This window comes from Carlito syrichta, unplaced genomic scaffold (assembly GCF_000164805.1).
Source record: "Carlito syrichta isolate Samal-C Ts95f unplaced genomic scaffold, Tarsius_syrichta-2.0.1 Scaffold304560, whole genome shotgun sequence".
NCBI classification, from domain to species: Eukaryota; Metazoa; Chordata; class Mammalia; order Primates; family Tarsiidae; genus Carlito; species Carlito syrichta.
This window is the reverse complement of record NW_007248656.1, coordinates 394,214-417,974: the sequence shown is the minus strand read 5'-3', so window position 1 is coordinate 417,974 and position 23,761 is coordinate 394,214. Positions and strand designations below refer to the sequence as shown.

The 23,761-nt window shown below is 46.6% G+C and overlaps 1 protein-coding gene across 2 annotated transcripts in view; it reads right to left on the bottom strand.

The window, feature by feature from the left end:
* INPP5A (inositol polyphosphate-5-phosphatase A) overlaps positions 1-23,761 on the bottom strand; it is a 184,798-nt gene that overhangs the window by 94,701 nt on the left and 66,336 nt on the right. For both annotated transcript variants that reach the window (XM_008060225.1, XM_008060226.2), the window contains exon 4: positions 1,337-1,400. In XM_008060225.1, coding sequence (XP_008058416.1) covers positions 1,337-1,400 — 64 coding nt within the window. The remainder of the gene's footprint in view (positions 1-1,336; positions 1,401-23,761) is intronic.

Genomic DNA, 23,761 nt, shown 5'->3' with positions numbered 1-23,761 from the left:
GACCACATGGTGGCCTCTGGGTGAGGCTTTGCTAGAGTTAAATGTATATCTAACGTGCAGTTTTAAATAAACTGTGGGATAGGCCATGTGTTTTATGACTGACTTGAGTTAGCAGTAAATTAGGTATGCAAAAGGTTACCGAAAAACAGAAAGATCTACAGATTCTGACCACATTTAAACATGGCATGCAAGTTTCTTAGAAGCATGACCCTTATCCTGCTTCTGGCTTTATGTGGTACATGTTTGGTTATGGCTCTCCCTGGTGCTCTCAGCACTGCTGCTGGAACTCATCACATGCTGGTGTCTCATGTCCATGAAAATCAAGGGAAGAGCAGCCTCTGGCTGGGTTGTGTGGCTATTCCTGCCACGTGCCTCAGTAGAAGAGTCAGATACAAGGATTTAAAAGTATCAAAAGATCCTCAGTCAACGGGGCAGGTGAAAAATCATCCTGCTGGCTAGAATCCTGCTCTCAATGTTGATGAAACCAACACTCAAGCAATTCAGAGAAGACCTGTTTCTCAGATTCATGAGGGGTGAACTGTCTCCCAAGTGGGCAAAAATAATGAATCTGGACCAATTGACATAATTGGTTGCTCTCCACAGTTATTACAACTTTAATGACATCTCAAATTGATGTGCTCTGGCTCCAGAGCCTACACAGACTTCAGAAGGATTTACATACAACAGAAAAAGATCACATCAAATGGGAGATAAAGGCACAAACTTCCTGTGGACTAAATAGGGCATAAGTTGAAATTTCTCAAACCTAGGGAAATACACTCAACTGTCCCTAAGACACAGAAATGAAATGGCTGGGACAGGCTCATGTCAGCAGGAGTAACTTAGGGCAAATCTTGTCAGTACAGACGCACAGTGTTTACTCATCAAGTGAGGACATTTTCACTGCTACAAACACGCTCTTGTCCATTTTTGGTTTTGAAATATACAATCCTCTTTTTTAAATTTCTGTTTTTAATTTTCTCACATCTGATAGGGACACAAATACAGAATTATTCTCTCCTCCTTTTAACTCTAGGAAAGCCAAAAATCCCTGTCTGAGCATCTCTGGGGAGCAGGAGTGGTAGCCAGGGCTTGAAAACTGTCTGAGTGGCCAAGGAGGCCTACAGCCAGCCAGGTGTAGATTCCAGAGAAGCCAGAAGCCAGGTTTCCACAGGAGATCCCTGGCTAGTGACCGCTGGCCAGCGAGTTATGAAACCCAGACCACACAGGTCCTCTCATGAGGAAACCGGGCAGAAGGGGCCAGAAAGAGCCAGATGCCTAGAAGGAGGGGCAGTCACAGAAACAGGAAATCCCACAAGACAGCATGGAGTCTTACCTTTAAAGTCAAATTGATGGATGTTTTTTAAGGATTCATGAAGAAAATAAAAGCTTCCTAGTGCCTGTAGAGCAAAAAGAGAAATCAAATTAGAGAGTAGTGCTGGGAATAGTTCTAAAGCAAAGTTCTGAACAACAAATAAAAGAAGTTCTGCTAAACCAGAGCAAGAGTTTAACCAGTCATAACTTCATCACAATCACTGAGACGTAAGATGCCAACCACAGATAACCTGTGAACACCCAAACACCACCAAGCTCAAGATGGAAAGTAAACCACGAGGCTGGCACTGCTTCTGGCAGACATGGAGGTCCAGTGGTCCAGGCCTGGGGACGCTAGACCGTTTCCTAGTGCTGACACTTGACTCTGTCCTGGGGCCATGTGGCTGACCCTGACCCTGGTCTGTGGCCCCTCAGCATCTGCTCCATTCACCTCGCCTTCCCTGCTCCAGCTGCCCCCTCATGCCTGAGGAACTGCCCAGCACTTCCCCAGAAGCCGCCAGCCCTCCTCCAATCATGGGCTAGCAAATAGTCACAGAGCACCTGCTCTGGGCACAGGGACCCCTGCTCTTGGCACTCTGGAGAAGACCCAAACACAGGGCAGGGCTGGGGGCAGGGCAGCCACAGGGCTGGGTAGTACAGACACCGCATCAACAGCCACCTGTTGATCTGAAATTCAAAACTGACAAGGGATTTTATAAACAAAGGTGCCAAAAACAATGTATACACATTCATTTTAAGAGATGTTATCTATATATTACTTTGAATTAAGTTGCAGTAGCAATATGTAGTATGATGTTCGTGCAACCATGCTTCTACTATTTTCTTTAACTGTCCTGCCTATCATATGGTGATGCTAGCATTCATTTGATAAACACCAGCTTTTGAGTAAACATCTTACTTAAAATGTGTATACACTTTTTGACACCCCCGTATATGTATGGAGGTGTGTGTGTGTGTATTCATATATGTATACATTTCTATGTGTGTGTTTGTGTGTGTGTATATGTATGTGTATGTGTATGTGTGTGCGTGTGTGTGTATTTTTTTTTTCTTTTTTCTTTTTTGCAACCCTAACACAAGGGACCTGGAAGAACTTTTGGGCAATAAAAGTATTCTACAACTAGACAGGAGTGTGGTCACAAAACTGCACATATTTGTCAAAATTCACCAACAAATCCACCATCTGTAAATGACAACTTCATAAGCCCACTTAACAAACAAGCCCGATCTCGTGAAACTGGCCCCTCATGGGAGTAGTCTGCATGCCCTGTCAGGGGTGGGAAGTGCCAGAACAAAGCTGGATGAGTGGTGAGGGGTATGGGGCAGGGTCAGGCAGGCTGAGAGGGGAGGGCGTGTGAGTGCAGCCAGCAGATGGAGGGAGGAGCCACCCGAGGGGGACTTTGTGACCAGCCCACACCAGGGAAAGGCTCTGAGCCACAGGGTTATTGCCCTAACTTCATTCTGCAAAGCGCCACATCTTCAGAAGGCTGAAAGCACGGGGCAAGGACATGCCACATCTTCATTACACCTGTCTGTTTCTGGCAGATCCACGATCCCATGACACCAAATTCCTTAACACTTCCGTGGGGATCCCCCTCCCGTGTAATCACAGAACCACTACTGCACTGAGAGAGTTAACAGTGATCCCAAAGCATCACCGCCCCAACGCCCTTACACTTCTCCAATTACTCCCACATCTTCTATCGCCCCCACTTTGTGAGCCATGGAGTCCCAGGGGAAGTGAGTCGGTGCACCTCTAATGTGCTTGCTAGGCAGGCATCCTGGGAGCTGAGCTACAGGAGCAGGCACTGAGCTGGGTGTCAGGAGGCTGTGGGGTCCCTCAGGTGATTGGGGGGACTGGTGGGGTATGTGGAGAGGGGAGGTGTGTTCTGGACTTGCTGAGAGGCAGGGTGTAGAGTGGGGCATTGGGCCCAGGCACCAGTGGTGGTGGTGGCTGGCCTAGTCCCTGTCCGTAGCATCCCCCACCCGCCAGGTTAGCTCTCGGGCCTGCCCGGTAGACTGCCTCTGGTCTGACACCGCCCCGACCACGACACAGGAAAGCACCTGCCCGGCATGTGGAACACAGCAGGTGTGAGTCTCCATGCAGTCCCTGAAGTCCAGTTTCAACCCACACACCAGGGGCCAGAACTCTCTGCAGGACTTCCTTGGGCATGTCATTGATCCAGTGAGATAACCAGAGATACCGTTTCAGATCCTGCAGTCCCACTCCCGAGAAGAAGGAACACCGATCTGCAGTGGGTTCCCACCATGCACTGTGCTGAGTCACCCACACGCGCTCCTCCTACCCTTTGCCCACACGCAGCTCCAGGAACATGAGCCAACTTGGCAGGAAGCCGGGAGCCACCCCAACACCTCAGAAGCCACATGTACTAGGACAGGCCCATTCTCTAAAGAAGTCAAACTGCTGAGTCAGAGCAACTTTCATCTTTTTGAGAATCCGCTTATCTGATTCCACACTTCAAGTGTTTAATCGCAGAGGCAAAGCTGAAATTTACTACCATGGAAAACTTAGATGGAAAATAAACTTATTTTAATAATTATGGTTTGAAAAATAAAGTATTAGAATCAGCCAATTCTTGCCTTCAACAGTGCCCACCGTTTCCACATGTGGACTGTCTAGGTCCACACTTTCCACATGGGACTATGGCAGACTCACAGGCCAGGAGAGGCTTGGACACAGCTGCCTGCAGTCCGTGGGGCTTCATTTTTTGTCACGACGGCACTAACACAACTGGCAGGATAGCTACACTCGCAAACACTGAGACTCAAACTTGTCCGGAATACTGCTTGGTTTTAACATTCTTTTCCAGCCATCACCCTCAACAAGAACTCTGATCACACAATCCAAGGGACTCTGATCCTCTGGCCACAGGCACACGTGTGCTTGCTCTCCACAGCCATGAGGTTAGCCCCAGCTCCCGCCTCCCCACGGCTGCACTGCAGCCTTCCTCTTCCTCACGCCATCTCCTGCCCTCCCAGCACCCCCCATCCGCCATCATGCTCTCTCTTGAACACACTCCCCAGCCCCCCCACCCATGTGAGTCACCTCCCAGCTGCCAAATCCAGTGTCCAGTCTCTAATGGCATATCTCAGAGGAGGGGAGAGGCCGCCAACACCTTCCCCCTCCTACTGCACATCCTACCAGCCCATCTTCCCACACGAGCCTCTGCCCATCACCTCCACTGCTGCCTCTGGAAAGATTCAGGGCTTCTTGCTGGTCCCCACCCAGCTCCTCTGCACAGTGACTGGGGCACACACTGTGTGTCCCATCCATTCTGGTCACATAGGTGGGGCCTCAAAGTGATGGGGCTCAGATAAGGTCTGGGTGCAGGGCTGCTCACACGGACACCCTGCCAGAAAATACTGTTTTGACCCTAGGAACGAAACAGCTGAGAGGGGCTACCTAACAGAGCATACTTTGAGGAACAGTTACTAAAAAGAGGGCACTGCTTAGCTGCCAAACCAGGCCTACAATGGTCCTGGACACCGATATGACCTGCTCCCTCCACTGCTGGTGCACTCCTTCGTTGGCAAGGAGAGGGTAAGTGGCCACAGCTAAGGACAGAAGACATAATGTGTCTCCAACCTGGTAGAGCTAAGGACATAAGCGCCTGCATGCACACGCACACATGTACCTCTGCATGAGTTCTGAACAAAGGCAAGAGAGCCCTGGAGCCACAGGGCACCCAGCAGGCCTCCGAGCCCCACATCCGGACCACCACCCAGATGTGAGTGACTCGGACCGGCCAACACGTGATGGAAGCCTTCTGTCTGGGAGGACGGGGGATGAAAGAAGCCCTGAGGGGGTACCATGCACCTCTGTTCCTCTCCTGGGTGGGTCTGAGACATGGCAGATGGGGTCTTTGCCCTCACAGAGAAGCCAGGAGGTGGGAGCCGCTATGCATCTGATGCTGGTCCCCAGGGCCTTGCTTGAGTGGGGCTTGTCTGGTCCTCAGGCGCTTTGTGACCCCTGACCCCAGGCCATGCGCCATGGCGAGCTGCTGCTGTATCCTGAAAGCTGCGTGGACCCAGACTGGCATGTTCTCGTGCCAATGGGCACACGTTCATCCATCCAGGGAGGTCACCATGGAGCAAGCAGGTACACATGGACATCATGTACTCCAGCATGGCGCAGACACTGCTCACCTGACCCACCATTGCATCAGACATCCTGTTTGGAACCCGTTCAGACAGGAAACTGAGTCACCTTCGTGGCAGATCCTAAAAACAGCCAGTGTATGGCTTCTTCTTTGGCAAAATGGAGTTGAGGCCCCCTCACAGCAAGAGGGACGGGATACATGCGGTGATAGAGTTAATAGCGAAAACTGTAGGCCTGTGCTCCATGGACACATTTTAACATTCACCCATCGACATTAGCCCTTACAGAGGCTATGTTTTCATTTGTTTCAGATGAAGAAAGCATACTGAAAAAGTATAAGTAAGAATATGTCACTGCAAACATTTAGACGACTACCTCATTGAATGTGATAGAGCTAACAGAATATTACAATATTCACAATAAATAAGTAAAAAACAAACTGCCAATATGGGCATAGAAACTGCAATTCATAGAGTCAGAAAATCCATAATTAGCTCTAAAGAATATCTAAAGTCAAAGTTCAACCCAACTTTTTCAATGTTTGCCCTTCCCTATCAATACGGTTCAGAGCACTCATTTATCATAAATACCAGGACATCAGGCCAGGATTGTACCTGTGGTCCACCAACAGGAAGTTCCCAACTTGCCGGGGCCTCTAGCCATAGTAAGTGTCAACAGTATGCTTGTCACGTCTGAGAATATTGACTCCTTGTCTCTTTTGCTAAAAACAATTAACATACATTTTACATATTTATAAACCAGACTGTCAAGGGTGCTCATTAATTCTGCATTAGTGAAAAGCACCCCAGAGACTGTGATGTTTCTGCTACAACAGCAGACACAGGACAGGAGCCCCAGGGCATGGCAGTAAGTAAAGCAAGCCCCTGGGGCACCAGAGGGTGGGTCAGGTGTGGTCCACATGGGAGAGCCAAACCTTCACTAACCTGGGACACGGCTAGGGCCCACAGTAGTTGACTCGAGCCTCTGAAGACAGGCTGTGACCTAATTCGGCACAGCTCCCAGTCACCACCCACTGAGTATCCACACCCATCAGCAACCATATTACAATGAACCTTGCTTATCACAGGAGGCTCAGTGGCTCAATCAGGGTGCCTGGTGAAATGAACTGTTTGCAAATTCTATTGAAACAAGTTCTCAACTTCAATTTGAATCCAGTAATGTGATAAATGGCCACACCATGTCACTCAGTTTGACTTCAGGAGCTGAATTCTGATAGCAGTAGGCCCACTTTGCAAACACAGCCAGCTCAGAACGGGAGCAGACCACTTCTGACACACTGGACAGAAAACCACATGTCGCAGCAAACACGGCACTCACAAAGCAGGAATGTGTTGCGTGCAGTCCCACCTTCCTGCAGGTGGCTCAGGCCAGGGCAGAGGCTGACAAGGAAGGAACACAAAGCTACTCGCGAGAAAGGCCTCCATCACTTTTATTTGCCAACAAACCCAATGGCCAATAATTTATCATTGTTGCAATTAAGTTAGCAGCCAGAGTACATATCATTAACCTCAAACCTTCTGTATCCAGCTCACTTGTTCATGAAACAGAGCAAATTCCTAAAACTCAAATCAAATAAACTCAGCAGTAAGGGACACCCAAGAACAGTTTTCTTCTCCAGATACACAAGCTTCTTACATGTGACCCCAAGATGACAACAGTCTTTCGCCTATGCGGCTAGCATCCTTGCTGATTTCCAACGGTGTTGCTGGCATGACCAAAGGTTTGAGCTCCCAGTGCACCCTGGGGAAGGGGACCCCATGGAGCCCACTGGTGTGTTTTACTGCAGGGAAGGGGAAAAGTATGGGAACAGGAGATCACAGCAGTGGCCCGAGAGAGTCCCCTTCCATAGGCTGAGTGTAATTATCGAAAGTGACACAGAAAAACAAGTGACAGCATTTGGTTATTTACATCTCACTACAAGATTGGACAACATTATTTTATGGATACAGTGTTTTTAACTCCAGTTATTTTTATTTATTTTTGTTTTTTAGTTGGAGTCTCATTCCTTGGTCCAGGCTGGAGTGCAGTGGCACGCACGCTCATGGCCACCCCAGCGTTGACCTGCTGGGCTCCGGCAATCCTTCTGCCTCAGCCTTCTGAGTAGCTGGAACTACAGGTGTGCGCTACCACGCCTGGCTTTCCAGTTTTTTTTTTTGAGTTGGAGTCTCACTCTGTCGCCCAGACTGGAGTGCAGTGGCTGCTTCCGGCCACCGCAGCCTCAACCTGCTGGGCTCGGGCGATTGTTCCGCCTCAGCCTTCCGAGTAGCTGGAATTATAGGCATGCGCTACCACACCCAGCTGATTTTTTGATTTATTGTAGAGATGAGGTCTTGCTGCCCAGGCGGTCTTGAACCCACGGGCTCAGGCAATCCACTCACCTCAGCCTCCCAAGTTGCGGGATTACAGGCTGAGCCACCGAGCCCAGCTTCCAGTTATTTTTTAATGAAATAAATAAATCTAGGAGTAGGAAACAAACTTCATAAGGTATTATTGATAACTGATTTTCAAAGTAGAGTATTTCAGACCAGGCGTAGTGGCTCACTTGAGTCACTTGTAATCCCAGCACTCAGGGAGGCCAAGGCAAGAGGATTGAGCCAGGAGTTTGAAACCACCTTGGGCAACATAGGGAGACCTCATCTCTACAAAAAAAAAGAAAATATTAGCCAGGCTTGTTGTCATACGCCTATAGTCCCAGCTACTCAGGAGGCTGAGCCAGAAGGATTGCTGAGCCCAGGAGGTAAAGGCTGTGATGAGCTGTGATCATGCCACTGTGAGACCCCACTTGACTTAAAAAAAGAAAAAAAAAATAGAGAACTTCAGTTGTTTTAAATGAGAATCAACAGACTATTGAATGAATCATGGCTGGCCTGTCCCCTTAATTTGGAGAGTGTGCTGAACCCCTCACACTTTCCCCACTCCTTCCCTGGCTCAGTGCTGCGAGGACACATGACCCTGGGATGAAGGATGCAGCCTTGCCTGGGACATGCTGGTATGCAGCCATGCCGACCTTGGGTTCTTATGGTATTTTAGGATCAGTTGCAAACATCTCTCTCTGAGAACAAATTTAGGAGATTACAGAGAGAGACCAAGTATGACAATGATTCCTCTCACGTATTTGTTCAAGTGTAGACAGGCATATTGGTTTCTCCTCCCTTGTAATAACAGGAGAAATGATAAGACATTCAGATTCACAGTGACTAATGAGCACCAATGACAAGAGCCACAGGGAGACAGCATGTCCCATGAATTTATAAGCCCACAACCTCACAGCTGATTCATATCCAAGAGAAACTACACACACACACAAACACACACACACACACACGCATGTGTGCACACATACATACATGTACATAATGTGCCAACATGTGCACACATATATGCATCTACACACACAAACACATACGCATGCACATTTACATATGTACACATATACACATGTGGATTGCATACATAGATGGATTTCTCTCAAAGAAGCTAGGACTCTCAGGAGATCTGCACAAGAATGCAACGGCAGCAACTCTGATAATACCCGCAAGCTAAAAATGATCCAAATGCTTAATGTGAAAGTGAGTAAATCAATCTGAAATATTCTTGTAATGGAATACCCTGCAGCAAAGAAAATAAACAAATGAGAACTATACCCAAAACACAGACAGATTTCCCAAACGACACTGAGAAAAAGTAAAGTTCCTAAAACTTCATATGGCGAGATAAGACAAACACATAATCAAAAATAGCTGGACACATTATTCACAATAGCAAAAACATGGAACCAACCCAGATTCCCATCAAAAATGGACTAAAGAAAATGTGGTACTTATACAATATGGAATACTATGAAGCTGTAATGAAGAACAAAATCACATCTTTTGCAGCAACATGGATGCAGCTGGAGACAATCATTCTAATTGAACTATCACAGAAACAAAAAACTGAATACTGTATAGTCTCACATGAGAATACGGGCATGTGAGTACAAAAGTAGGAACAACAAACGTTGTGCACTGCTAAAGAAGGGCGGGGGAGGGAACAAGGGGCACGCAGCCACCCATATGTACCGTGTCCTCTACCAGGGCGAGAAAAGGCTTGCTAGAAGCCCAAACCTCCTTCACCTGCACACAATTTATTCATGTAGCAAATCCTCACATGCGCCCCACAACTCTAAAATTAAAACAAATAAACAAAAAGCTGAACAGCAACAACAAAAATGCAATGTTAAAATTATATTAAAAAACAATAAAAGAATGAACACAGAATTCAGAACAGTGATTATTTGTGAAGGGGATGGGATAAGCCAGGGAGGTGGGCTAGACCAGGCACACACAGGAAGATATATGTTATTATTCTAGAAAGATCTTCGGTTGCACGAGAACTTCACGGGTGTCTGCTGTAACACACTTAAAAACAACAAAATAATAAAGGAAGAATGACTCAAAAAGAGGCTGTGTTTGGGCCAAGAAGGACAACACGGCAAGAATGAAGAACAGCAGCCCCCTGGTTCTGTGCCTGGTGTCCACTAGGAGGCAGGCAGAGAAGAACCGAGGACGCAAAACTGGGTGCTTACCCCAGGTCAGGGCCAAACGATGGCAAGTGCATTGAGAGAGAATGTGCTCTGTAGCCCCCTATACCACTGTCCTTTCTCCCAGAGGTGACTGCCATCCTGGATGGTGACGAACAGAAGTAACAAGCAAGACACGAGATGGTTTTGGCAACGTAAGCTTTATCAATCCCATCTTGTCTAAATCACCTTTGGAAGTTCTCCCCCCAAAGTACTATTTTAGCTTATTTTTAATGTTATATAATAATCCACTCTACAAAAATACTGCCATTTATCCGAGCCCCTGTTGGACATAAAGACTATTTCCAATAAGGTACCCTTGAGTAAGCATGTGAGAGATGACGCACACACGTGTACGGATGTATTAAATGTGCTTGCATATACATATAATATGCAGATACACTTGCTGGCTTATGGCAGACATGCACCATCCACACAGGTGCCATCACACTGCTCCACCAGTTGCCATGACTATCACACCACTGTCAGATCTCCAGGCAGTACCTATTGTTCCACATCCTTGCCATGACCTAGTGCCAGTAGACGTTAGTTTTTGCCAATTGAGTGGGTGGGATATTAAACCTTGTTGCTTTAATTTGCATCTTCAGTATACTAGCATAGCTGGGCATCTCTATTTTTTTTTCCTTTTTCTTTGGAGTAGGTTTCTTACTCTGTGACCCAGACTGGAGTGCAGTGGCATGATCACAGCTCACCACAAACTCGACCTCCTAGGCTCAGGCAATTCTTCCACCCCAGTCTCCCAAGTAGCTGGGACTACAGGCACCTACCACCATGCCCAGTTCATTTTTTTTTTTTAAGAGACAAGGTCTCATGCTATGTTACCTAGGCTTGTCTCAAACTCCTGGCTTAAGCAGTCTTCTCGCCTAGGTCTCCCAAAATACTACAATTACAGGCATGAGTCACCATGTCTGGTCCTTTTTTAATTAAATTTTTTTATTGTGGCAAAAGGCACATGACATAAAATGTATCACTGTAAACATCTGTAGGTGAATGGATCAGTGGTATTCAGTATACTCATAACATTGTGTAATCACCACACAAACCATCTCCAGGACTTTTCATTTTCTCAAACTGAAACTCTCTAACCATTAAACAGGAATTCCCTATGCCACCTTCTCCCTCCAGCAACCACTGTTCTACTTTCTGTCTCTATAATTTTGACTACTCTAGGGACCTTATATCAGTAGAATCATGCAGTATTAGTCTTTTTGTGACAGCCTTATTTCATTTAGCATAATGTCCTCAAAGTTCCCACCACGTTGCAGCAGCTGCCGGAATATCCTTCTTTCCTTAAGTTGGAAAATATTCCATGATATAGATACATATTTTGCTTATTCATTCATCCACTGATGGACTCTCGGGTTGCATCCATGTTTTAGCTACTGTCAGTAATGCTGTGAACATGGATTACAAATATCTCTCCAAGGTGCTACTTTCAATTATTTCAAGTATAAACCCAGAAGTGGAATTTCTGGACCATATGGTAAAGTAATTCTGTTTTTAATTTTTGGAGTACTCACCATTCTGTTTTCCACAGTGACTACAAAATTTTATATTCCCCCTAGTACTACATTGCACTACAATTCTTGTCAATTTATAAAACTATACAATGAACTAATTAATACCTTATACCCATTAGGATGGCTATTATCAAAAAGCCTAGAAAATAGCAGGTAATGCTGAGGATGTGGAGAAGTTGGAGAAAACCGATACTGTCTTTTGATGCACAAAATTTTAAAATTTCCATAAAGTCTCATTTGTCTATCTTTTTCTTTTGCTACCCGTGCCTTTGGTGTTGTATCCCAGAAATCACTGCCAAATCCAATGTCACGAAGGTTCTGGCCCATATTTTCCTCTGAAAATTTTATACTTTTAGGTCTGTGATTAATTTTGAGTTAACTTTTGTACATGAAGGTCAGGGTCCAACTTCATTCTTCTGTACATAGACCTCAGTTTTCCCAGACCATCTGTTAAAAAGACTGTCCTTTCCCCCTTAAATGGTCTTAGCACCCTTGTCAAAAGTCACGTGACCAAACATGAGAGGATTTGTTTCTGGGCACTCTATGCTATTCCATTGTCTACTGGTCACTGAGGTTTCTTCTGTGAACTCCTTTTTTGCATCCTTTGTCTATTTTTCTATTTATCTTTCCTTCATTTTACAGGTTTTTTAAATTAAATTAAATTAAGTTAAATTTTTTTTTTAGTTGAAGTCTCACTCTGTTGCCCAGACTGGAGTGCAGTGGCTGCTCCCGGCCACTGCAGCCTTGACCTGCTGGGCTCTGATGATCCTTCCACCTCAGCCTTCCAAGTAGCCAGAATTACAGGTGCGCGCTACCACACCTGGCTAATGTTTGGATTTACTGTAGAGACGAGGTATCGCCAAGTTGCCCAGGCGGGTCTTGAACCCGCGGCCGCAGGCAATCCACTCACCTTGGCCTCCCAAAGTGTGGGATTACAGGCTGAGCCACCAAGCCCAGCCAGGTTTTTTTATTTTTAAATGCAATCTAGGATCAGTGCTTTGTCTATTATCTGCATCACAAAGAATACCGCCCACTCTTCAGCTTATTGTCAGTCTCCCATGCCCCACCCTCCTCCTCAAGCACATGGACTTTGGGGCTTCAGGACACCACACTCGCCCTCTCGGGACCTCCTTCTCCCCCTCCGGGGCGACAGCAACACACAGACCTGCTTAGGGTGTCCTGTGAAGCCCCTTCCCCTCTACCGCCTCCTCACTCCTGGGGGCCTTGTCCACCTCACCTTCCACGTGCACAGCGTGGGGCCTCCCTTGAAGGCCAGTCTCACGATCCGGCAGCTGCGTGCTTCCCACTTGGTGTCTCACAACAGGCCTGGTCTCTGCCAGCTCGGGGCTTGCTCCATCACTTACCCGCCTCGCGCTCCCACTGGAAACCACAGCCCTCTCAGAGACCTCCAGCATCTTGGCCACCATGCCTTTCCCCCAAACATCCGTCCACACATTCTGCAGGCCGCAGAGCCGCCGTTCCACTCCAAGCTACCTCGCCGTGCTGTCCCGTGCCAGGTTGGGCTGCCCTCGCCTCCTGCTCCCCCAGTGGGAGCGCCGCGTCCCCCATCGCCACAGCCCTCGGCCTCCTCTCCACCCAGGGCCAGGGCGGTCTTTCAGAAATGTACACCGGGTCCTGCCCCTGCTCTGCCTCGCAGCCACGTCTTCCATTGTGGACCTCCCCAGCAGCTCTCCGGCCCGCACACCTCAGGCTCACGTGGCTCCAGGCACAAGGGCCATTCGGTCCCTGAGCAGGCTGAGCTCTTCTGTCACGCTCTGCCTTCTTGTCCAGCTGCTTCTCACATGAACCTCCTGATGCTTCAGGTTTCCACAGAAACACTGCCACTTCCAAGCAGCCCTCCTGACTGACTAGTCGCTCTGGCCAGAGGCTGGGCAGCCCCAGCCCAGCCCCCATCTTTCCTTTCAAGGTGCTGCACACTCCAGCCACCTGCTGGAGTCGGCAATGGTTTCCTCGTCTGAAATATTTTGTGGGGAGCCAAGTGGAAGCTCCTTGAGGGCAGGAAGTGGCCTGGTCAATCAATGCTTGGTTCAAGGTAGGAATTCAACAAATGGTTGATGAAAGAGGCATACAGCACCTTCAGGAGTGACTGGCTAAGAAGCTCAGGACCTAAGGGGCAGAAGCCTTGGGTCAGACCTCAAGGTACAGCCTACCACGCAGATTAACTTGGTCCTGAGAGGCTGGACACAGTCATAAAAAATAACATTTTTTACCATATCACAAGGTAGGTCCAATTCCTGGTTTTAAAACAATTTAATAGATAGAGTAATAAATCAGAGCAAAGTTACAATAACATTCATTAGATTATAAACAATAATAAATGATACAAACCTTTTGTTTAAATCAATGTAGAGCTTCATTGATCTTTTCCTGTATAATAAACTCATGGGCAGCCAACCTAATTGGATGAGGCGACATCATTGCCCATTTCCTCCGTTGTCACCCTGAAGGCAGCATGTGGGAGGCTGCATTTAACCTGTCACTGTCACACTACCGTCATCTCTCAGAGGAGCTTTGTAGCCATCTCAAAATGAGAGCTGACTTATTTGCAAAGTACTGACTTTCCAATTTTAGCTCCTGGGGCCAAACACGAGATGACAGCACAAAGGTGTCCCCCTGTCTGACCTCACCACCAAGGCCTCTCTAGGCTGTCTGCCTGCTCGAGAGATGCACATATAATTTCATTCTACCTCCTGACCAACAGCCAGCATTAGAAGTTAATTAAATTGGTTGTCCATTGTATTCATCCACTTACAAAGTTAATGATATTCTGTTCCTGAATTAAAGAGCATTTTATAAAGCGTGCACCATGGGAGCTGGCATGCTGTATGCAGGGTGCTGAACCCTGTCAAAGCTCTGGGTTGTAGCGTCCCCAATTAGGCAGCCCAGGAAGGGCCAGGGCTCTGTCTGCCAGTGCCGAACACCAGTCATCCTGACAGCAAGGGTAAACACTCCACACAACAGCCACTTAATAGCTCACATTGGCCACAATAAATTCCACCAGATTAGTACGCCTGTTAACATTTCACATTACCATAGTGAAGAGCAACCAAAATAGAGCAAGACAGCCTTTTAAAACGGCCTTGGGTACAGGCTGTCTCACAGGGGTGTGCGTCATGAAGGGGGCAAAGCCACCGGCAATCCCAGATTCTCACACTGCTTCAAGGTCGCGGCTCCCCGTGTCTCACTCGTGACCAAAGTCACCAACTGGCTTAGAAATATCCACCCTTTCTGAGAGAATTCACTCATTCCCTCCTCTCATTCCTCAAATACTCACAGGGTACATTCTCTATTCTACACAAGTCTCAGGCGTCTGAGACACAGGAGTGACCAGATAGCCAGAGCCCAAGACAGAGAAATGGGAGGGGGCCATGATGGAGATACCCTACGGGAAAGTTCAGCTCTGCACACAGGCAGTGTCTGCAGGACTTCCATGAGAAAGGCACTTGACGCTGACGTCAGGTTTCTGCCCAGGCTACGGAGTGGGGCACTGCCACACCGAAAATGAGGAGGGCTCAGGAGAGACGGTCCAGCTATATAGATCCACTGAGGTTGAAATGGCCTTGGACACCCCAGGGAGGCATCAAAGATGGCTGAACCTTATGGGTCTCAAGTTCAGGACAGAGGCCTGGGTGACCCTGGAGTGGTGGGGGGTCAGCGTGTAGATGGTCTACAAAGCCATGGAATGCTGAACTCACCAAGGAGGAACTAGAGCCAGAGAAAAGGGCAGAGCCAAGGACTGGAGCAGAGGCCGCCATTAGGGAGAAGATGGGAGTAGGCGAAAGAATCAGTGGTCGGGGGCCAAGGAACAGTCAGGGAAACAAAAAGTGGTTGGGGACAAAGAGCAATCAGGGATGAGGACAGGACCAAGGGCGTCTTGGAGGTGAGTCAGGTGGAGGAAGACACCCAAGACTGCTGCGACCTCAAGGGCATGGGGAACGGAGGCTGACCTCCCACTTCGTAGTATGGAGACCAGCAGTGATATGAGGAGCCACATCCCATATATTACCTGCTTGTGTCCAACACATTACCTTGGACCCTGCTTTTCAAAGAAAAATCCCTACTGACTTCTGCCTGATTTAGTATCTTTCATGAGCCGATGCCAGACAGTAGGAAAAGTAAACAACCTTTCATCCCTATTTTACCCAGGAGGGTGCGTAGGCAGGCAGAAAAGTCCCCACTCCAGAATTCACAGGTGTGCCCATTACCAGCCTCGACTACAGCAAAAGATGGCCCAGACCTAGAGGCTTTTAGTATATTTAATGAAAAACAAAGCTGTGTAAGGAGTTGACTTTTTATGCATGCACCCCCAAATCACTTAATTCATATCACTGACTTATTTTCCTCTCAAAACGAGATTCACTTGCAACATAGATGCAATTTTTATAACAAATATTTTGTAAATTGAAAATTTTGATAATGAGAAAAGACAGATCTCAATCTTAAAATAACTAGCTTTAATTATGAAATGTATTAAATTATGTTTTTCTATGTAATAAGAATTATAAAAGTAAATCAATAAACTTTTATGCCAATTAAATTATGTAAAGAGTTTGCATCATAATTAAAACGGCTCTTTTATCTTTTGTCTTCTAAAAAATCATTAGCTTTTCAATTACAATTTCATTCTTATGAATGTTCTGGAGAAACAGGTTATGACCATTACGGATACAGGATAATTGAAGTAAAATGCACTTTAAGAGATGGCCAACACTGAACACAAGCTGTTTACAAAATACCTTCTGACGTAGAAAAGCATGTAAAATACTACTAAAAAGCTTTAATTGATTTTTAACCTTCAGTTACGTTGGGAAACTGCCATCTACTTCTTTTTCGAATGACTTAACTTAGCTCCTGTTTCACAGAAATGCCCAAACAGCAGTATTCAAAGGTATGCACCACTCTACATCCTGTCGTATTCATTGTCTTTTGTTCGAGTAAAAATGTCTTTTTCATCTTCATTCTTCAAAGATGTCTTTGTTGGATTAAGGAATTCTACATTGACGGCTTCCTTCCAGGACACAGAAGACAAGGCTCCGCTGTCCTCTGACTATTCCTGTTTCTACTGGAAGGTGTTTTCCATGAGAGTGTTACTCCTTTTCTAGCCCCCATGGCAGTTTTCAAAATTTCCTCCCTGTTTATGATTTTCTTCAGTTTTATTATGATCTGCCTGGGTATAGATTCTTATTTTTTTTTAATCCTGCTGGGATTCCTCGTTTTGTGGACTTAGCGTATTAAAGTCATTCCTAACTTTGGAAAACTGTGACTTACCATGTCTTCAAAAGTGTCTTCCGCTATCCCCCCCTTCCTTCTCAGGTTCCACTTACACACGTGTGTCCCTATACCTTCCGTTGTCTCCCACTCACCCTCCCACCCTGTCCTTGTCTCTCCATGCTTCGTTTTAGTATTTTCTTCTAGCCCATCTGTAGCTCAATAATTCTGTTTTCAGCTCCACAGTTTCTAGTTATGTGATCTGAACAAATACATAGCACCAGGAAAGCCTCTGTTCCACCTTTAAATAATGGGGCTACTTCAACACTTCAGCTACTGATGATATAGGCATGAACCAAAACTTAATTCTGACAGAGAAATTAAAAAAAGAAAAAGAGGAAAAAATGGGGTTACTATCGCCCAAATATCCCTACATGGAGGAATAAATGAGGCAACAAGTATAGAACACAGTGTCTGCTCAGTAAGAGTCACTCAATAAAACACAGTTGTCTGTGGCTTTTCCTTAAATTAGGATACTGCTGAATTTCAGCCTCTAAAGAAACCTGTCCTCAAGCTTTAAAACTGATAACCTACCTGAACATATGACAACAGTCACCTCTAAACCAACACTGCCAGCCCTGAAGCCCTGAACATCCCCTCCACTGTCAGCCAGGCTGAAAGTGACTTTTCCTCCACTTGCCCCTGTTCTGAGAGGGTAAGCAGGCAGGCGAGATAAGAATGTGGATTCTAGCACCAGAATACTGACTGCATCTGACTCTTCCAGGATTTGAGACCTCAATCAATATACGGAACCTTTCTTTGTCTCAACTTCCCCATCTGTAACATGGGAAAGACAACAACAACACCTACCTCATGGAGTTTTTGTTTTTGGTCCTGCATGAGTAAAGCACACAGTGTTACAATCCTTAAATGTTAACCTTTACTCCAGCCAGGTGGTGATTACTTCCCATCATCACGTCACCATGCTGGAGGAACAACAATATGACACCACATGTGACCTTGGCTGATGTTACAATACGAAGGCACAGAAGAAAGGGACATGCCTGCCAAGAAAGATTTTGGACTTTCAAAGCAGAGAGGCAGAAGTCTCACTGTAGCACACATAAATTCCCTACCCTTGAGTCTGCTGTGCCTTCTGTGGGCTCAGAAGAGGCCATGGCACCAAGAGCCCACTAACCACCAGCCTGACACCGCTGCCCCAGGGAGGAGGCAGAGGACATACCTGGCAGATAGAGGAGGGGCACCCACATACCCCATGTCTCACGTCATACAGGAGCTGGCCACTTGGTGTTTCAATAATCTGAAAGAAAGACTCTTCTTTCTAACCTCTTCTGAGGCCAAATCATGAATAACCCTTACGGGAAAAGATATCCAAAGAAAGCTATCTCCCACTAATGGCCTTGTTATAAATTAGACCTTACTGACAAAGACAGAGGAGAAGTGACACCCATCAAGTGATCACCATTGTTTGCACTTTCTCCACTTTGGCACTGCTGTCCTGACCACATGATTATCTATCATTTTCCTTAATAAAACACACACACACACACACACACACACACACACACACACACACACACACAGTCAAGAAATCAGTTTCTACAGGACAAGGAGCTAGAGAGACATGGAGTCAAGGGAGGTTTCCTCCCTTATGAGGAAAACACTAGCCTGTGGCAAATGGGGGTGACTTGGCACAGAGGGAAACCTGCTGCTGTGAGAGAGAGCAGATTTTCCCATGGAACCTGCTGGAAGGTCATGCGGACAGTATCAGGTGCGGTGGAGGTCCAGCCAAGGCCCAGGGGACGGGAATGCCCCACTGACTTCATCCTCCCCTCGGTGATGGGGGCCTGACAGCGCCTCCTGCTCCCTGGCCAGGGCTGTGCTGGCAAGAGAAAACGAGCAGAGCTGGGAGGCTGCAGGACATGGGGGAAGAGTCTGAGGACACGGCGGGCATTGAGAGCTGGGCTGAGGCAGAAGACTGCAAGGGGGTGCTGAGGAGGCAGGGGCACAGGGAGCACCAGGCTTTGGGCAGGGCCAGACGGCTGTGGAGGGATTTCCGGGAAGAGGTTTGGGGTCCAGACCCAGCAGAGGATGCGGGTTTAGACAGAAGAAGGGGCTGAGAGACCTGGAGAGACATGCAGTGCTATGCACGAGGAGAGCCTGGAAGGACACAGGTACCAGTGAGGCCTGGCTCCCTAGGGGGACCAGCAGGGGTGGGGCTGGGGGCAGGAAGCTCATGGGCCTGGAGAGCAGGTCCGCCTCTACAGAGACACAACTCAGCCACCAGGCTCGTGGGTGGCATGCAACTGACAAGACATGGGTTCTACCATTCTGGGAACTAAGGCGCGTGAAGTTACACCCGAGGAAGGGTTCCCAGAGTTGACACGAATAAATAAATGCCAATATGTGAAAAAAATAAGAAAACATTATCATGGTGGGGAGTGAGAACATGGTGGAACAAAGCTGTTCTACAAATCAAGGTCAAAGCTCAAGAACTGAAATCCTGACTGTACCTATCCCAATTGCGCTATGAGTTCTGTATCAAGAATCCAACACACACCACACCCCACTCCTCTCTGCCCACAAGGTACGTACAAGGCTGGTGATCAGATGAGAGCTCTATGTGGACCTACATCGCCTCCAGGGCATGTTAACAACGCATGAATAGTGTCCTGTGAGCACTAAGAGAAGCAGCCACTGCTCTCAAGGACACAACTGAACCACACCGAAGAGTTACCACTGGCCTCTCCGGGAAGACACTCTCAGGGCCTCCTTGAGTATCGTTGTTTCTGCTTTATAACACGGGGCCACTGAAGACTGTGCTTAGCTTGTGCTACAACCTAAGCTGCGAGAGTAAGAATAAAATACATGCATAGATTCCTTGGTACAACCAAAGGGCAGTGGTAGGGAGCACACCACACAGGGTGAGTCCGGTCTGATTTGTACCTGGAACTCACTGCATAACCTACCGGTTACTCACTAGCTGGTGCTACTAACTGGCTGTTTCTTAACCTTCTTGTGTCTCAGTTTCCCCAACTGTGAAACGGGGGAAAGGTCCATCAGGTTTTAGAAAGATTCCAGCACGCAGTACATGCTCAATGAAAGCCAGCTGTGGTGGTCACAGAATTCGGCAGATTTTAAGGAAAGCCATGGAAATCAACCCAATTGTAAACATGACAAATAAAGGATGAAGATCTCTAAGCTATTCAAAGAATGAGTATAATGAGCCACAGCTTTTAAATCCTCCAAGAGAATAAAAATGTCAGGAGAAATTATAAGCCCTTCTAACACACCCTGTGCAAATTCATGTTTGACTTGAGAAGAAATATCAACATTTTTTTATTTCCTTGATCAGGCCTTAATGAAATCTCCAGCACACTGTTTAAAATAAAGCCATTATGGATAGTGATCAAGAATTTCATCACTCCCCACTGAGCTATAAAATCAATCACTTAAGTTTTTATTACGCAACCTCTGAAAAGTGAAACAGTTTAAGGGTAAAAGATGTGATATGGTCTGATTTTAGCCAGAAGAAGTCTGCCAAAGGTGCCTGCTTTGGAACAGGAACGGTCTGATTCATTTCCATATTTTTTCCATCTAATAGCGCTATGCAGTTCCAGGGCATAACTTTGCATGATGATCACAAGAAAACTAAAAACGAACTGAAGAAAGAAGCAGAAGGCCCACGACAAAAATGTGACACTCTCAGGTTACTTCGTCCAAAAAAGGACCGATGACATTTAAACCTGGAATGGCCTTTGGCATTTTCAAAAAGAAAGTGTGCGGCTTGGCTGTGGAGCTCCCGGCCACCACACCCCCACCACGCTGACACCACAGGGACCTATGAACGCCAGTGCACGCAAAAACTGAATAACTTTGTTTGATGTTACCTAGAAATAAGAAAAAAATAACAAATACTTGTAAAAGTTACACCTGAAAAATTTCCACTTCAACTTATGTTCAATGTACTTAGTAGAAAGGTCAAAGCTCCGGAATCTGTTGGATAAATAAATGTTGGTGAGGCGGATGAATCACTGGAGAATTGGTGCATGGCAGCGAATGAATAACCTGCAAATGCTTCCCAAACCCCATTATTTCCCCTTTTCCAAGAGCCCAAGATTCATGTCCCCGCATGCCGCCAGTTCATTACTGAGAAATATCATCCCTCTTCCGGCTCGCGACGGGCAGTGCACGAGGCCCCTCGAGGACCCTTTAATGTTTAATTCCCCATCATCCGCTCCACTGAACAGCTTAATCTCTGCTTGTATGATCAATACTATATCAGTGTAAATTAAAATGACAATTTTAAAGTAATTAAGCCTGTTAATGCTCGATTCAAATGTCATTATTTGCACAAGGGATTGAGGAGAAATTACATCGTGCTCGGGGTGACAGGAAGATGTCTGGGCCTCCTCAGCCCGCTGAGCAGTGCCACTGGAGGCTTTAGCAAAGCGGATTAACTTCTGCCTCGCCCTGCCAGGACGCCTATCCGATTTCTAAAGAGGATAACGCAATTTGATAAATTTAATTCCAGCTACAAACTCAATTATTGTGGTAATAGATGAAAACTGGGAGGAGACTCCAAACAAGACCCACATTTTTAAAAATACACTTAACTCCACAATGAGATTCAACAGTAATGGCTTGATTTGATTTGTTCTCTCTCTTTTGAAACCCCTTTAAATAATTGTGATGGTTGGAAGAACAGCGAACATTTATTAAACAGCCTAGCTCCAACCCAAAAGAGGCTGCAGCTTAGACGATTCGGGTCACAATGGAAATGCTCGATGTCTTGAGCTTGTACAGCAGCATTTATTAGACAAGCACAATCACATCATTACATTATTGGATCTCATAAATAGATATATAAAACTCAGCCAGCCTCAGACAAAACCTCCGTCTTGCCTAACACTGGCTGCTCTGGCCCCAGCTTGGAAAGCAGCATCCAGCCATTTTTTTCCTGGGCAGCAGAGGAAAGTGAAAGTGGGGGGAAGCAATAATAAGAAAATTAAAGAAAAAAGTCATCTTTACCCTTCTATGACTCCCAGAACACTGAGTATATAGTGTGAGTCAAACTGTCTCCAAAGAGTTCTCTCTGCACAGACATCTTTCTTTACCAGAGTCCACTTACAAATGGGGGGCGTGAGTGGCATGCCAGGGAAGGTTTGCACAGCACACACTGGGGACCGCTTTAAGGGGACAGCTGCAATTGCTGGACTTCATCCATTAGATCAGCAATAAAAATTGACATCCAAACATTAATTTCAAGATGAAGAGCAAAGTGTAACAATTTCCGTTTGAAAGATGTTTAAGTGCAGTATGGCCCATCCTTCAGGGCTCTCGGACAGTCCCGGACACTGTTCTATGCCAGAAGTGGCCAGCAGGAAAAGGAGCTGTCCGCAAGCAGTGCCTCTGGATCACGCACTGCTGACCAGTTTGTTCTGGGTGATCTGACAAGTTTTTGGCTGTTCTCAAACCCAGTGATATAACTTTAGTTGACTGAATGCCGCATTTTCTACAGAGGAGGGAGGTTTACAGCTGGTGTTTCTTTACCATATTGCCGACATGGTTGAGAAGTCTTTTTCTGTTACCTTTTTACTGCTTCTAACAACTTCTCAGATTCTCAAGTTTCACCCTAGCCAGCAGAAATCGAATTTAAAACCAGAAAAAACATAAAATAATGTGTTCAAGTGGCTCTCCCTTTCTGTCAGTCTAAACACAAATATCCCTGAATTTCCCTAAGTTTATAGGTGAAAGTCAATGAGGACTTAATGACACATGAAAAACTAGCCATGGCATGAGTGAAAGCAGTGAGTACAAGCCAGGCATACAATCACTTGATTTTAAGGCAAACATGATAAGGGAATAATGTGGTTATAACATTCTTCCCCTTTAACCAGGGAAAATTTTATACAATGAGAGAAATCCCAAAAAATCTTAACGTGACTCTTTCTGGTCATAAATAACAATCAGGTCTTCTCCCAAAAGGTAACAGACAAAATTGAGGGGAAAAAAAAAAAACATGGAATGAGCTTACTTCTAGGAAGGGCATTTTCACAAATCCAAAAGGTAGCTTTCCAACATTCAGAAGACCGAGTCAACAGCGGCTACCTTGCCAGGTGAGATGTCTGGGGAGACACCTTCTGAATGAAAGTGAGGCATGTGTCCTGGGCCATCTCTGGAGGCACAGGCACATCCAGAGGCCAGGTGAGGCCTCCTCAGAGCACAACCTCTGCAGCCCCAGCTCTCATTTCCCCCAGTCTGTGTGGCCTCCTGTTCAGCAGGGTGCAGTCTCATGGGATTCGCCCTGCACAGGCCAGGGCACCTTTGAGAAAGTTCTGGCCAGCGAAGGGCAGCCCTTGTCCGCTCAGCCCCTTGGCTGCAAAGGGGAAACTCCAAGTCCACTGCTGACAAGCCCACCGCTCCCCAGCTGATGGGGGAGACCCTTGATCAGCACTAGCAGTGAACAAGGCCATGGCCACCGGGACCAAGGCCACATGCAATTTCCTTCCAACTCAGGGTCTTCATTTCATTCATGTAAACACGACTCTGTTTAAAACTACAAGACAGGAGACAGTATGACCTGAATGACAGCAAGTCTAATGAACATAAACTCAAAACAAATGATGACCAAAAAGAATGGCAAAGGAACATATGCATGGCCCCAGAAAACAAGGCGGGGAGTGACTGTGGATGCTGAGTTATAACCCACTGTCACCAGGAAGCCAGGGTGGAGAGGAAGACACATGGTCACAACGGATGGCACCATACTGCACCAGGCCCAACGCTTGCACAGGTGGGCGCTGGAGATTAATTAAAAGGTCAACCAGCTGGGCTTGGTGCTCAGCCTGTAATCCTGTGCCTTTGGGAGGTTGAAGTGAGTGGACTGCCTGAGCCCGCGGGTTCGAGACCCGCCTGGGCAGCGAGACCTCA